Source organism: Mustela lutreola, chromosome 4, assembly GCF_030435805.1.
Source record: "Mustela lutreola isolate mMusLut2 chromosome 4, mMusLut2.pri, whole genome shotgun sequence".
Lineage (NCBI taxonomy): Eukaryota > Metazoa > Chordata > Mammalia > Carnivora > Mustelidae > Mustela > Mustela lutreola.
This window is the reverse complement of record NC_081293.1, coordinates 32,517,776-32,532,938: the sequence shown is the minus strand read 5'-3', so window position 1 is coordinate 32,532,938 and position 15,163 is coordinate 32,517,776. Positions and strand designations below refer to the sequence as shown.

The window sequence follows — 15,163 nt, the reverse complement described above, 5'->3', positions numbered from 1 at the left end:
TCACCATGAACTAATTAATTCTACACTGCAAAAATCTTTGCCAGGCATGTGAATAATGAAATTTGGGACATTTTAAATTAATAAAAAGCACTTCTTCCAGTATAGATGAAATAAATGGTAAGAAAACCTCTGGTGAGAAGAGGTCTGTTAGGTTTATCTTGCCTTCCTCTTATTCTGTGTACCATTTTTACTGGGTTTTAAATAAGGATTGTTTGCTTTGCTGCCCCCAACACTTAAGTTTATTTCTCTGGTTACTTGCAAGAAATGAGATGAGTCCTATTTTAATATTTTATCAAAATGAGATCTAAGACTGACTACTTTGTGCTGTAGAACAAGGTGCAGACTCATTTGGGAGCATTGGGTGCAGGGGGTTTGACTTTACCCTATTTCTCTCAATCCCAAGGTTGTATCTGTCCTTGTTTCTCCACCTTTCATTGAATCCTTTTTGTACAAGTACTAGGGTGTAAAAGCAAGTGACTAGAATTTCAAACAGCTTGGCACAATACTGGTTTAATCCTTCCTTGGGAGAGAATGGGAAGTTACAAGATTTGAGTGGACTCTGTTAGAGGCATCAGTGCTAAAGGTAATCAAAAATTCATAATTCATCGATTCATTATTATTAGAACTTGATATTTGGTCTTGTTCTCATTCAGATATTTGCATGGTTGACTCCCTGGCATTCAAGTCCTCAGCTCACAGTTCACTTTAGAATGAATGTCTCTCACCTGTCCCTTCTCCCTTCCTAATCTGTCGGCCTCTCATAACTCCAACGTGGTGGGGTGTACTGTGATCTGTATAAGAGTGAGTTGGAAACATGAAGCAGGAATACCAAGAAGAACCGGGGAAACTGCACTGGATTAAATAGTATGGACTCGTAACTAGAATTAAAGAAAGATGAAGGACCTCCATTAGATTAGTTTATCAGGTGCTAAAAAGAAAAGACAAGGAAACTACACCTGGCTGTGTTGTAGATAAGATAACATCAAAGAAAATCTAAAGGCTAGAGAGCTCATTCACAAAGGGACAGAGATCAGGTAGATGGCACATGTCTTATTTTAGCAAAAGGAAGACCGTAAAGTTGTCAGTGTGTTGCAGGGAAAAAACTCCAACCTAAAACTTATATCCATCATTGGCTATCCCTTGGAGATTCATACATAACATTCAGGTGCTTGAGTAGGCAGTCAAAACTCCTATAGATAAAGAATAGAGGAGGGGCACATGGGTGGTTTGGTCGAGCATCGATCGGACTCTTCCTCTCAGCTCAGGGTCCTGAGTTGAAGCCCGACGCTGGGCACGGGGCCTACTGTATTTATTTTTTAAAAGACTATTTTTTTGATAGGTCACAAGTAGGAAGAGAAGCAGGCGGCAGGGGTGGGGTGGGGTGGTGGGAAGCAGGCTCCCTGCTGAACAGAGAGCCCCATGCAGGGCTCAGTCCCAGGACCCTGAGATCATGACCTGAGCCAAAGGCAGAGGCTTAACCTTACACTGAGGCACCCAGGCACCCAATGGAGCCTACTTTAAAATGAATAGAGTGATAAAATTTTAAGTGTTGGGTGTTGGACAGATGTGATTAGCAGATAACCTTGTAACAATTTTAAAATAAACCATTTTGGATTACAAAAAATAATCAGCCTTTTAAAAAAAATTACTGTAGATCATTCGCTATAATCCCATTTCAGGATAATTACAAAGTGTGAATTAAGTAGCACAATTGCTTGGAAATTTTGTAACTCCTGTCTTTGGATCAAAGAAGGCACCCAAGACAGTATTTCACAATAATTTTGAAGTACTAGAAGTGGATGTACTCACTGTATCAAATAGAGCTAACATTTGCAGAACTTGAGAGCATTTATGACAAACGTGAAGGTGAATAATGAACTTAAAATGTTATAAATCAAAAAGGAAAACAGTTAAATTTTTGCATAAAATGTTTTAGGGGTATGAAAGTCAGAATTTTTTTTTTTTTTTAAGATTTTTAAAATTTACTTGACAGATCGCAAGTAGACAGGCAGGCAGAGAGAGGGAGGGAAGCAAGCTCCCTGCTGAGCAGAGACCCAATGAGATCCCAGGACTCTGAGACCATGACCTGAGCTGAAGGCAGAGGCTTAACCCTGAAAATCAGAATTTTTTTTTAAGATTTTATTTATTTATTTGACACAGGGAGTGGGATCACAAGTAGGCAGAGAGGCAGGTGGAGAGAGTGGGAAGCAGGTTCCCTGCTGAGCAGAGAGCCTGATGCTGGCCTTGATCCCAGGACCCTGAGACCTTGACCTGAGCCGAAGGCAGAGGCTTAATTAACCCTCTGAGTAACCCAGGCGCCCTTAGAATTTTTGATAGAAAAATGTAATAACTGCTCTTAGGGTTATTTTCCTTCTCGGGATGTCCAGTGAATTCTGTGAACTCTGCAGAAAGTTCCCCTGCCTAGTTTAAAATCCTAGTGGAAAAGTACACACTCCGGGGAGGTTCAGGGGTCATGTAAACCAACTCATTTTCTGAGGACGCTCTGGTTTTGGCCAGAGGAGAAACATCGTGTTCTCTGAACCTCTGAACTTGCCCTGCTGGGGTGCTGGGATGGGTCAGATCTGATAACACTAGCGTGGGAGGCAGGTGTTTCTGTCACTTAAAACCTTGGTCCACAGAGGTCACATGTTATGCTTGCCTGTCCTTTCCAAAGTGGGTGTAACTTACATTCTCTTCAGAGAATGTGAGACTCCTAATTTCTTTTAAGACTTTTTCTTTCTTTCTTTCTTTCTTTCTTTCTTTCTTTCTTTCTTTCTTTCTTTCTTTCTTTCTTTCTTTCTTTCTTTCTTTCTTTCTTTTAAAATTATTTGACGGAGAGAATACAAGCAGGGAGAGGGAGAGGGAGAAGCAGGCTTCCTGCTGAATAAGGAGTCCAATGAAGGACTCAGTCCCATGATGCTGAGACCATGACCTGAGCAGAAACCAAGAGTTGGTTACTCAACCAACTGAGCCACCCAGGAGCCCCACCAAGCCAGACTGTTTTTTAAAGAAAGATTTTATTTATTTTATTTATTTATTTTATTTATTTTATTTTATTTATGAGGGAGAGCATGAGCCAGGGAAAGGCTAGAGGGAGACTTCCCTTGAGCAGGGAGCCTGATGGGGCTGGATCCCGGGACCCCAGGATCACAACCTAAACTGAAGGCAGACTCTTAACCAACTGAGCCACCCAGGTACCCCTAAACCACATTTTTAAAAAAGATTTTATTTATTTAGGGTGCCTGGGTGGCTCAGTTGGTTAAGTGACTGCCTTTGGCTCAGGTCATGATCCTGGAGTCCCAGGATTGAGTCCTACATTGGGCTCCCTGCTCAGCGGGGAGTCTGCTTCTCCCACGGACCTCTCTCCTCTCATGCTCTCTCTTGTCTCTCTCTCTCAATAAATAAAAAGTTTTTAAAATAAGATTTTATTTATTTATTTATTTGAGAGATCACAAGTAGAGAGGCAGGCAGAGAGAGGGAAACGCAGGCTCCCCACTGAGCAGAGTGCCCAAAGTGGGGCTTGATCCCAGGACCCCGAGACCATGACCTGAGCTGAAGGCAGAGGCTTAATCCACTGAGCCACCCAGGTGCCTCTTAAACCACATTTTTTATTAAGAACCAGGACTCTAGAGAAATGGCTGGTTGGAGAGCCAAGCAGGAGAAGTAGGAGATAAAACTGAAATATACTACTCCATTAGAAAATAAGAAATTGCTCAAAGATTGGTGGGGTTATGTGAAGAGTAAAGAATCCCATCATTAGACAATTTTAAAAAATCAATGATACAATAGATTGTGACCTATGAAAGTAATTGTCTGATTTCATAATGATATATAAATACCAGTGAAAAGTTGATGAATAGTAACAAGGTTTCAAAGAGTCTGCCTTCGAAATATTTAATTACAAATGGTGCTAAAGAGCTCCTGGGTGGCTCAGTCAGTTAAGTGTCTGCCTGGGATCGAGTCCCACATCAGGCTCCGTCTCATCAGGGAGTCTGCTTCTCCCTCTGCCTGCCGCTCCCCCTGCTTGTGCTTAGGCTCTCTCTCTCAAATAAATAAAACCTTTTTTAAAAAATTACAAATTTTATTAAAATAATTTTATGGTGGGGATGCCTGGGTGGCTCAGTTGGTTAAGTGTCTGCCTTCAGCTTAGGTCATATCCCAGGGTCCTGGCATAGAGCCCTGTCTGAGGCTCCATGCTCAGTAGTGACTCCGCCCCTTCCCTGCTGCTTGTGCACTCTCAAATATAACATCTTTTTAAAAAATATAAAGAAGGGATGCCTGGGTGGCTCAGTTGGTTGGACAACTGCCTTCGGCTCAGGTCGTGATCCTGGAGTCCCAGGATCAAGTCCCTCATCGGGCTCCCAGCTCCAGCTCCGCGGGGAGTCTGCTTCTCTCTCTGACCTTCTCCTTGTTCATGCTCTCTCTCACTGTCTCTCTCTCAAATAAATAAATAAAATCTTTAAAAAATATATAAAGAAAATAATTTTGTGGTAGAAGACTCTGGCAGGCACTCTTAAGTAATCAAAGTGATTACCCACCCCCCAAAAAAAAGTGAACACCCATAATGGGGCAGATTGGAATTGTCATCCAATAGGATGCAATGAGAAGAAAAAGCATTCTGTGATATTCCTTTCAAAGATGCATAACCTCAGGGAGCCTGGCTGGCCCAGTTGGTGGAACATTTGACTCTTGATCTCAGGGTTGTAAATTCAAACCCCAAGTTGGGGATAGAGATTACTTAATATCTTTGAGGGGTAGGGGGCAGATACATAACCTGAATCTAATCATGAGGAAATACCAGACAGACCCACATCAAGAGACATTTTACAAATAGCCAACATACATCTTTAAGAGTGGCAGGGTCATGGAAGTCAAGGAAAGGCTGAGGAACTATTTCAGACTGAAACAGATTAAGGAGAAAACTTCTTGCAACATGTGCTTATGCTTTTAAACTGGATTCTGAACTGAATATCATGGGGACTTTTGGTGAAACATTAACAGAAATGAGGATTGTGGGGTCCTAAAGCATCAACTTTAGTTTCCTGATTTTGAAAGTTGTATTAGGGTTATATAGGAGAATTGCGTTGTTTTTAACCCAAAATATGGTTTTGGAACTTCAGGTCAACAGTTTACTCTCAAATGTACAAAATAAGGAAAACTACAAACTTTGGACTTTTCTATACACTTAGAATTATTAAAAGTAAAATGTGTAAATATATGTGTGTGTGTGTGAAGTGTGTGTGTGTGTGTGTGTGTGTGTGTGTGTGTGTGTGTGTGTGAAGCCAGCAATGGGCTCATATATAAACTACAAACCCTTCACAAAAGAAGTGATATTGTCAGCTTTGCGCAGTGGCAGTATCGTAGCTAATGAGGTTTATCCAAGGCGCGATTATTGCTAAGAAGTGATATTGTCAATGGACATCTGAAAAAGCACTCTGCATCACGAATTGTCATGGAAATGTGAATTACAACTGCAATGGGATAGAGGAGTCAAGATGGCGGAGAAGTAGCAGGCTGAGACTACTTCAGCTAGCAGGAGATCAGCTAGATAGCTTATCTAAAGATTGCAAACACCTGCAAATCCATCGGCAGATCGAAGAGAAGAAGAACAGCAATTCTGGAAACAGAAAAACAACCACTTTCTGAAAGGTAGGACTGGCGGAGAAGTGAATCCAAAGCTACGGGAAGATAGACCCCGGGGGTGGGGGAGGGTCCGGCTCCCAGCAAGCGGTGGAGCAACGGAGCACAAAATCGGGACTTTTAAAAGTCTGTTCCACTGAGGGACATCGCTCCAGAGGCTAAACCGGGGCAAAGCCCACGCGGGGTCAGCATGGCCTCAGGTCCCGCAGGGTCACAGAAGGATCGGGGGTGTCTGAGTGTCGCAGAGCTTGCGGGTATTGGAAAGGGAAAGCCGGCTACAGAGACAGAGCTGACAGTAAGCTCACAGCTCGGTGTTACCTTAAACCAGTCGCAGGCTCGGTGAGCTCGGAGCGCGGCCGGAGGTCAGGCAGATGGGAGTAACTGGGCGCTGTTCTCTGAGGGCGCACTGAGGAGTGGGGCCCCGGGCTCTCGGCTCCTCCGGGCCAGAGACCAGGAGGCAGCCATTTGTATTCCCGTCCTTCAGAACTCTACGGAAAGCGTTCAGGGAACAAAATCTTCTGAAAGCAAACCCGAGCGGATTACTCAGTCCGGCCCCCGGTAAGGGCGCTGCCATTCCGCCTGGGGCAAAGACACTTGAGAATCACTACAACAGGCCCCTCCCCCAGAAGATCAACAAGAAATCCAGCCAAGACCAAGTTCACCTACCAAGGAGTGCGGTTTCAATACCAAGGAGAGCAGCAGAATTCCAGAGGAGGAGAAAGCAAAGCACGGAACTCATGGCTTTCTCCCTGTGATTTTTTTAGTCTTGCAGTTAATTTAATTTTTTTCTTTTTCATTTTTTTTCTCTTCTTCTGCTAAAATTTTTTTTAACTTTTACCCTTTTCTTTTTTAACGTTTTTTAACTAGTTTATCTAATATATATTTTTTCTTTTTTATATTTTTCTTTATTCATTTTCTTTTTTTAAATTCTTTTCTTTTTTTTTTTCCTTTTTTTTTCTTTCTTTCTTTTTGAACCTATTTTTATCCCCTTTCTCCTCCCTCACAATTTGGGATTTCTTCTGATTTAGTTAAAGCATATTTTCCTAGGGTTGTTGCCACCCTTTTAGTATTTTACTTGCTCCTTCATATACTCTTATCTGGACAAAATGACAAGGCGGAAAAATTCACCACAAAAAAAAAAAAAGAACAAGAGGCAGTACCGAAGGCTAGGGACCTAATCAATACAGACATTGGTAATATGTCAGATCTAGAGTTCAGAATTACAATTCCCAAGGTTCTAGCCGGGCTCGAAAAAGGCATGGAAGATATTAGAGAAACCCTCTCAGGAGATATAAAAGCCCTTTCTGGAGAAATAAAAGAACTAAAATCTAACCAAGTTGAAATCAAAAAAGCTATTAATGAGGTGCAATCAAAAATGGAGGCTCTCACTGCTAGGATAAATGAGGCAGAAGAAAGAATTAGTGATATAGAAGACCAAATGACAGAGAATAAAGAAGCTGAGCAAAAGAGGGACAAACAGCTACTGGACCACGAGGGGAGAATTCAAGAGATAAGTGAAACCATAAGAAGAAACAACATTACAATAATTGGGATTCCAGAAGAAGAAGAAAGAGAGAGGGGAGCAGAAGGTATACTGGAGAGAAATATTGGGGAGAATTTCCCCAATATGGCAAAGGGAATGAGCATCAAAATTCAGGAGGTTCAGAGAATGCCACTCAAAATCAATAAGAATAGGCCCACACCCCGTCACCTAATAGTAAAATTTACAAGTCTTAGTGACAAAGAGAAAATCCTGAAAGCAGCCCAGGAAAAGAAGTCTGTAACATACAATGGTAAAAATATTAGATTGGCAGCTGACTTATCCACTGAGACCTGGCAGGCCAGAAAGAGCTGGCATGATATTTTCAGAGCACTAAACCAGAAAAACATGCAGCCAAGAATACTATATCCAGTTAGGCTATCATTGAAAGTAGAAGGAGAGATTAAAAGCTTCCAGGACAAACAAAAACTGAAAGAATTTGCAAATACCAAACCAGCTCTACAGGAAATATTGAAAGGGGTCCTCTAAGCAAAGAGAGAGCCTACAAGTGGTAGATCAGTAAGGAACAGAGACAATATACAGTAACAGTCACCTTACAAGCAGTACAATGGCACTAAATTCATATCTCTCAATAGTTACCCTGAATGCTAATGGACTAAATGCCCCAATCAAAAGACACAGGGTATCAGAATGGATAAAAAAACAAAACCCATCTATATGTTGCCTTCAAGAAACTCATATTAAGCCCGAAGACACCTCCAGATTTAAAGTGAGGGGGTGGAAAAGAATTTACCATGCTAATGGACATCAGAAGAAAGCAGGAGTGGCAATCCTTAGATCAATTAGATTTTAAGCCAAAGACTATAATAAGAGATGAGGAAGGACACTATATCATACTCAAAGGGTCTGTCCAACAAGAAGATCTAACAATTTTAAATATCTATGCCCCCAACGTGGGAGTAGCCAACTCTATAAACCAATTAATAACAAAATCAAAGAAACACATCAGCAATAATACAATAATAGTAGGGGACTTTAACACTCCCCTCACTGAAATGGACAGATCATCCAAGCAAAAGATCAGCAAGGAAATAAAGTCCTTAAATGACACACTGGACTAGATGGACATCGCAGATATATTCAGAACATTTCATCCCAAAGCAACAGAATACACATTCTTCTCTAGTGCACATGGAACATTCTCCAGAATAGATCACATCCTCGGTCCTAAATCAGGACTCAACTGGTATCAAAAGATTGGGATCATTCTCTGCATATTTTCAGACCACAATGCTCTGAAGCTAGAACTCAACCACAAGAGGAAGTTTGGAAAGAACCCAAATACATGGAGACTAACGAGCATCCTTCTAAAGAATGAATGGGCCAACCGGGAAATTAAAGAAGAATTGAAAAAAATCATGGAAACAAACGATAATGAAAATACAACGGTTCAAAATCTGTGGGACAAAACAAAGGCAGTCCTGAGAGGAAAATATATAGTGGTACAAGCCTTTTTCAAGAAACAAGAAAGGTCTCAGGTACACAACCTAACCCTACACCTAAAAGAGCTGGAGAAAGAACAAGAAAGAAACCCTAAGCCCAGCAGGAGAAGAGAAATCATAAAGATCAGAGCAGAAATCAATGAAATAGAAACCAAAAAAACAATAGAGCAAATCAACGAAACTAGGAGCTGGTTCTTTGAAAGAATTAATAAAACTGATAAACCCCTGGCCAGACTTATCAAAAAGAAAAGAGAAAGGACCCAAATAAATAAAATCATGAATGAAAGAGGAGAGATCACAACTAACACCAAAGAAATACAAACTATTATAAGAACATACTATGAGCACTCTACGCCAACAAATTTGACAATCTGGAAGAAATGGATGCATTCCTAGAAACATATAAACTACCACAATTGAACCAGGAAGAAATAGAAAGCCTGAACAGACCCATAACCAGTAAGGAGATTGAAACAGTCATTAAAAATCTCCAAACAAACAAAAGCCCAGGGCCAGACGGCTTCCCGGGGGAATTCTACCAAACATTTAAAGAAGAACTAATTCCTATTCTCCTGAAACTGTTCCAAAAAATAGCAATGGAAGGAAAACTTCCAAACTCATTTTATGAGGCCAGCATCACCTTGATCCCAAAACCAGACAAGGATCCCATCAAAAAAGAGAGCTATAGACCAATATCCTTGATGAACACAGATGCGAAAATTCTCACCAAAATACTAGCCAATAGGATCCAACAGTACATTAAAAGGATTATTCACCACGACCAAGTGGGATTTATTCCAGGGCTGCAAGGTTGGTTCAACATCCGCAAATCAGTCAATGTGATAAAACACATCAATAAAAGAAAGAACAAGAACCATATGATACTCTCAATAGATGCTGAAAAAGCATTTGACAAAGTACAGCATCCCTTCCTGATTAAAACTCTTCAAAGTGTAGGGATAGAGGGCACATACCTCAATATCATCAAAGCCATCTATGAAAAACCCACCGCAAATATCATTCTCAATGGAGAAAAACTGAAAGCTTTTCTGCTAAGGTCAGGAACACGGCAGGGATGTCCATTATCACCACTGCTATTCAACATAGTACTAGAAGTCCTAGCCTCAGCAATCAGACAACAAAAGGAAATTAAAGGCATCCAAATCAGCAAAGAAGAAGTCAAATTATCACTCTTTGCAGATGATATGATACTATATGTGGAAAATCCAAAAGACTCCACTCCAAAACTGCTACAACTTGTATAGGAATTCAGTAAAGTGTCAGGATATAAAATCAATGCACAGAAATCAGTTGCATTTCTCTACACCAACAACAAGACAGAAGAAAGAGAAATTAAGGAGTCAATCCCATTTACAATTGCACCCCAAACCATAAGATACCTAGGAATAAACCTAACCAAAGAGGCACAGAATCTATACTCAGAAAACTATAACGTACTCATGAAAGAAATTGAGGAAGACACAAAGAAATGGAAAAATGTTCCATGCTCCTGGATTGGAAAAATAAATATTGTGAAAATGTCTATGCTATCTAAAGCAATCTACACATATAATGCAATTCCTATCAAAGTACCATCCATCTTTTTCAAGGAAATGGAACAAATAATTCTAAAATTTATATGGAACCAGAAAAGACCTCGAATAGCCAAAGGGATATTGAAAAAGAAAGCCAACGTTGGTGGCATCACAATTCTGGACTTCAAGCTCTATTACAAAGCTGTCATCATCAAGACAGCGTGGTACTGGCACAAAAACAGACACATAGCTCAATGGAACAGAATAGAGAGCCCAGAAATAGACCCTCAACGCTATGGTCAACTAAGCTTCGACAAAGCAGGAAAGAATGTCCAATGGAAAAAAGACAGCCTCTTCAATAAATGGTGTTGGGAAAATTGGACAGCCACATGCAGAAAAATGAAATTGGACCATTTCCTTACACCACACATGAAAATAGACTCAAAATGGATGAAGGACCTCAATGTGTGAAAGGAATCCATCAAAATCCTGAGGAGAACGCAGGCAGCAACCTCTTCGACCTCAGCCGCAGCAACATCTTCCTAGGAACATCGCCAAAGGCAAGGGAAGCAAGGGCAAAAATGAACTATTGGGATTTCATCAAGATCAAAAGCTTTTGCACAGCAAAGGAAACAGTTAACAAAATCAAAAGACAACTGACAGAATGGGAGAAGATATTTGCAAATGACATATCAGATAAAGGACTAGTGTCCAAAATCTATAAAGAACTTAGCAAACTCAACACCCAAAGAACAAATAATCCAATCAAGAAATGGGCAAAGGACATGAACAGACATTTCTGCAAAGAAGACATCCAGTTGGCCAACAGACACATGAAAAAGTGCTCCATATCACTCGGCATCAGGGAAATACAAATCAAAACCACAATGAGATATCACCTCACACCAGTCAGAATGGCTAAAATTAACAAGTCAGGAAATGACAGATGCTGGCGAGGATGAAGAGAAAGGGGAACCCTCCTACACTGTTGGTAGGAATGCAATCTGGTGCAGCCACTCTGGAAAACAGCATGGAGGTTCCTCAAAATGTTGAAAATAGAACTGCCCTATGACCCAGCAATTGCACTACTGGGTATTTACCCTAAAGATACAAACGTAGTGATCCAAAGGGGCACGTGCACCCGAATGTTTATAGCAGCAATGTCCACAATAGCCAAACTATGGAAAGAACCTAGATGTCCATCAACAGATGAATGGATCAAGAAGATGTGGTATATATACACAATGGAATACTATGCAGCCATCAAAATAAATGAAATCTTGCCATTTGTGACAACATGGATGGAACTAGAGCATATCATGTTTAGTGAAATAAGTCAAGCAGAGAAAGACAACTATCATATGATCTCTTTGATATGAGGAAGTGGTGATGCAACATGGGGGCTTAAGTGGGTACGAGAAGAATCAATGAAACAAGATGGGATTGGGATGGAGACAAACTGTAAGTGACTCTTAATCTCACAAAACAAACTGAGGGTTGCTGGGGGGAGGGGCGTTGGAAGAAGGGGGGTGGGGTTATGGACATTGGGGAGGATATGTGCTTTGGTGAGTGCTGTGAAGTGTGTAAACCTGGTGATTCACAGACCTGTACCCCTGGGGATAAAAATATATGTTTATAAAAAATAAAAAATTAAAAAAAACCCTGCAGTGGGGTATTACATATCTGTCAGATGCTTAAAATGAAGAACTGAATATACTTAGTATTTTTTTAAAGATTTTATTTATTTATTTGACAGACAGAGATCACAAGTAGGCAGAGAGGCAGGCAGAGAGAGAGAGCGGGGAAGCAGGCTCCCGCTGAGCACAAAGCCCAATGTGGGGCTCGATCCCAGGATCCTGAGATCATGACCTGAGCCGAAGGCAGAGGCCCAACCCACTGAGCCACCCAGGCACCCCTGAATATACTTAGTATTGACAAGAAGGTAGAGTAACTGACAACTCATAGTAAAACTTTTCAACCTTTTGGATAATTATTTGGCAGTATTTACTGAAAAAGAAAATATCTACAATTGCATCTCCAGCAATTGTAGATATGTGTTGAACAGAAAACCAATACATTGGGATACAGAAAAGCCTTCTATAGGAAATTAATACTATTCATAATAGTCTCAAACTAGAACCAACCCACATGTCTATCACAATACAGTGGGAAAAAACAGTGGAATAGTTATAAGACACTATAAGAAAACATAACTAGTGCTATTTGCAACAGCATGAAGGAAAGAAACTAAATATTAAATGTATGATTTCATTTATGTATAGATCACAAACAGGCAAAACTAGCTTTTGACATGGGTACATGTCAATCAAAGTACATGGGTACATGACAATGGGTACATTTAGTGAGGGCGAGGGGAGGTTCTGAATAGGAGGCATAATGGGGCTTCTGGTGTCCTGGCAAAATTTTTCTTGGCCTGTGCGTTGGTTTCACAGTATATGTTCAGATGATAACTCACTGAGCACAACTTTTAGGACTTTAGGTTTATTATGCATCAGTGAAAGGTTTCTTTTAAAAGAAACTTCTAGGGGCGTGCCTGGGTGGCTCAGTGGGTTAAAGCCTCTGCCTTTAGCTCAGGTCATGATCCCAGGGTCCTGGGATCCAGCGCTGCATTGGGCTCTCTGCTCAGCAGGGAGCCTGCTTCCTCCTCTCTCTCTACCTGCCTCTCTGCCTACTTGAGATCTCTCTCTGTCAAATAAGTAAATAAAATCTTAAAAAAAAAAAGTTAATTTTCTTTATTAAAAGCTTAGAAAGGGGGCGCCTGGGTGGCTCAGTGGTTTAAGCCTCTGTCTTCGGCTCAGGTCATGATCTCAGGGTCCTGGGATCGAGCCCCACATCGGGCTCTCTGCTCAGCGGGGAGCCTGCTTCCCCCTCTCTCTGCCTGCCTCTCTGCCTACTTGTGATCTCTCTCTATCAAATAAATAAATAAAAATCTTTAAAAAAAAAAAAGCTTAGAAAGAACTGTACTAATCAATTAAGAACAAATATATTTAGAGAACATCCCTTTGTACAAACATTACTATTAGTGATCTGATAATGTATAGCTATCATTCCAGTGATCAGTAGATCCTCCTGACCACTGAATGTCACCTGTTCAGGTCTTCGTGTGGTGGTGGTTGTTTTTTGGGTCTTTTTTTTTTTTTTTAAAGTATATCAACACTGCATGGCATGTGGGGATCAAAGTCACAATCCTGAAATCAAAAGTCGAATGCTTCTCCCGCAGAGCCAGTCAGGTGCCCCAGTCCTATGGGTCTGTTTAATGAACTCCCTGCATCCCATTCTCCACTGAATTCACACCTTTTGTTTTAAAATCTTGCCTACCTTGTTGTGCATACTTCATTCCATCATTTTTTTATTTTTTATTTTTTATTTTTTTTTAAAAGATTTTATTAATTTATTTGACAGAGAGAAATCACAAGTAGATGGAGAGGCAGGCATTATGAGAGAGAGAGAGAGAGAGAGAGAGAGAAGCAGGCTCCCTGCTGAGCAGAGAGCCCGATGCGGGATTCGATCCCAGGACCCTGAGATCATGACCTGAGCTGAAGGCAGGGGCTTTAACCCACTGAGCCATCCAGGCGCTCTCATTCCATCATTTTTGACAGTGGCAGCCCGCCCCCTCAAAAAAAAAAAAAAATCAGAAGTTATGTCTGGAGATCACTGGAAGGTAGGGGAAACCATATTTTCTCAAGTCTTGCCTCCTAAATTCTGAGACGGGATCTTCTTTCAATTACCTGAGCAACTTTCACCTGTGCAGTGATGGAGAGGGGGAGAATCCCTTTCTTTTATTTTTTTTTTCTTTTGAGAGCCTATAGTCCTTTTATCCTTGGAATCAAACAAAGGCTTCTACTTAGTGAAACTTACTATTTCGTGAACAGTCAGTGAGGTATGCATACAGAGGAACTAGTACTTGGGGGGTTCGATTTTGTTTTTCCTATAATTATTGAGGCAGCTATGGTGTAAGCCATCATGCATCATAGTGGTCCTCAAAAGATCTAGGTTCAATTCCCATTTTTGTCACTTAGAAGGTGTACAACACTGGATGGGTCTCCTGTTGCCTCCAAATTTCCCCTTCTTTTGTAAAATTAAAATTCCACTGTGTGTGGGTGGGGGTGGGCATAAGAGTTTGATGGTAAATATATATAAATTTATTTAGCTAATTACTTGCTATGTATTTTGTTGAATGTTAGTACAGTACACAAATATTTCAAAAGGCTTTCATTTTCTAGGACAAAATATACTGGTGTTTGCTAAAGCATTAAAGGATAAACGTTTTTGTGTATAAGGATTTCCTCTAAAATCATAAATTCTCAACTGATCATTAATCTGAAAATCCAGAATGTCTTGCAGATTTTGTGATTAAGTGATTTACTTCACTGGCTCTCAACTGGAACCACCTAGAATGTTAAAAAGAAAAACAAACCCCCAAACCGAAAACATTAACAGTACCTGGGCTCCTCTCCAGACCTGTTAGACCAGAATCTCAGGGCAGGAGTAGTAGAAGCAAAAAGAAAAACACGTATTTTTATCTTTATCAGTAGGCCAAAGTCCTTTCAAAAGAGAGATTAAAGTAATCCAGCTGATTGATTAGTTTATGAGTCAGAGGGACAGGTTGAATTAGCAGGGAGTATTATAAAAGCTTTAGATGTCAAGCTCACAGTCGTCCAAAAAGGGAGTGCTTTCATGGATCTAGTTGTGGTTCTGGTGCTCTGTCTCTCCTGTTGGCTTCTCCTTTCACTCTGGAAACAGAGCTCTGGAAAGGGGAAGCTCCCACCTGGCCCCACTCCTCTCCCTTTCATTGGAAATATCCTCCAGTTAGATGTGAAGAACCTCAGCAAGTCCTTGAGCAATGTAAGTATGCTTTATGTTTCTCCAGCTCCTCTACTTTTAAATAAAATATATTAAAATTAACCACATTATATTAAAATATCAAGGTACGTCTGTAAAACATATACTTGTGAAATATTGTC

At 40.6% G+C, this 15,163-nt stretch overlaps 1 protein-coding gene and 1 pseudogene across 4 annotated transcripts in view; both read left to right on the top strand.

The window, feature by feature from the left end:
* The first annotated feature begins 5,338 nt into the window (after positions 1–5,338).
* LOC131830901 (U4 spliceosomal RNA) lies at positions 5,339–5,399 on the top strand (annotated as a pseudogene).
* Positions 5,400–14,790: 9,391 nt separating this feature from the next.
* The window catches only part of LOC131828625 (cytochrome P450 2C41-like), a 59,168-nt gene continuing 58,795 nt past the window's right edge, over positions 14,791–15,163 (top strand). For 2 of the 4 annotated variants that reach the window (XM_059169402.1, XM_059169404.1), the window contains exon 1: positions 14,791–15,044. In XM_059169402.1, the coding sequence (XP_059025385.1) occupies positions 14,877–15,044 (168 nt within the window). In that variant the 5' untranslated portion in view covers positions 14,791–14,876. The remainder of the gene's footprint in view (positions 15,045–15,163) is intronic. The other 2 variants (XM_059169401.1, XM_059169405.1) reach the window with 2 other exon arrangements.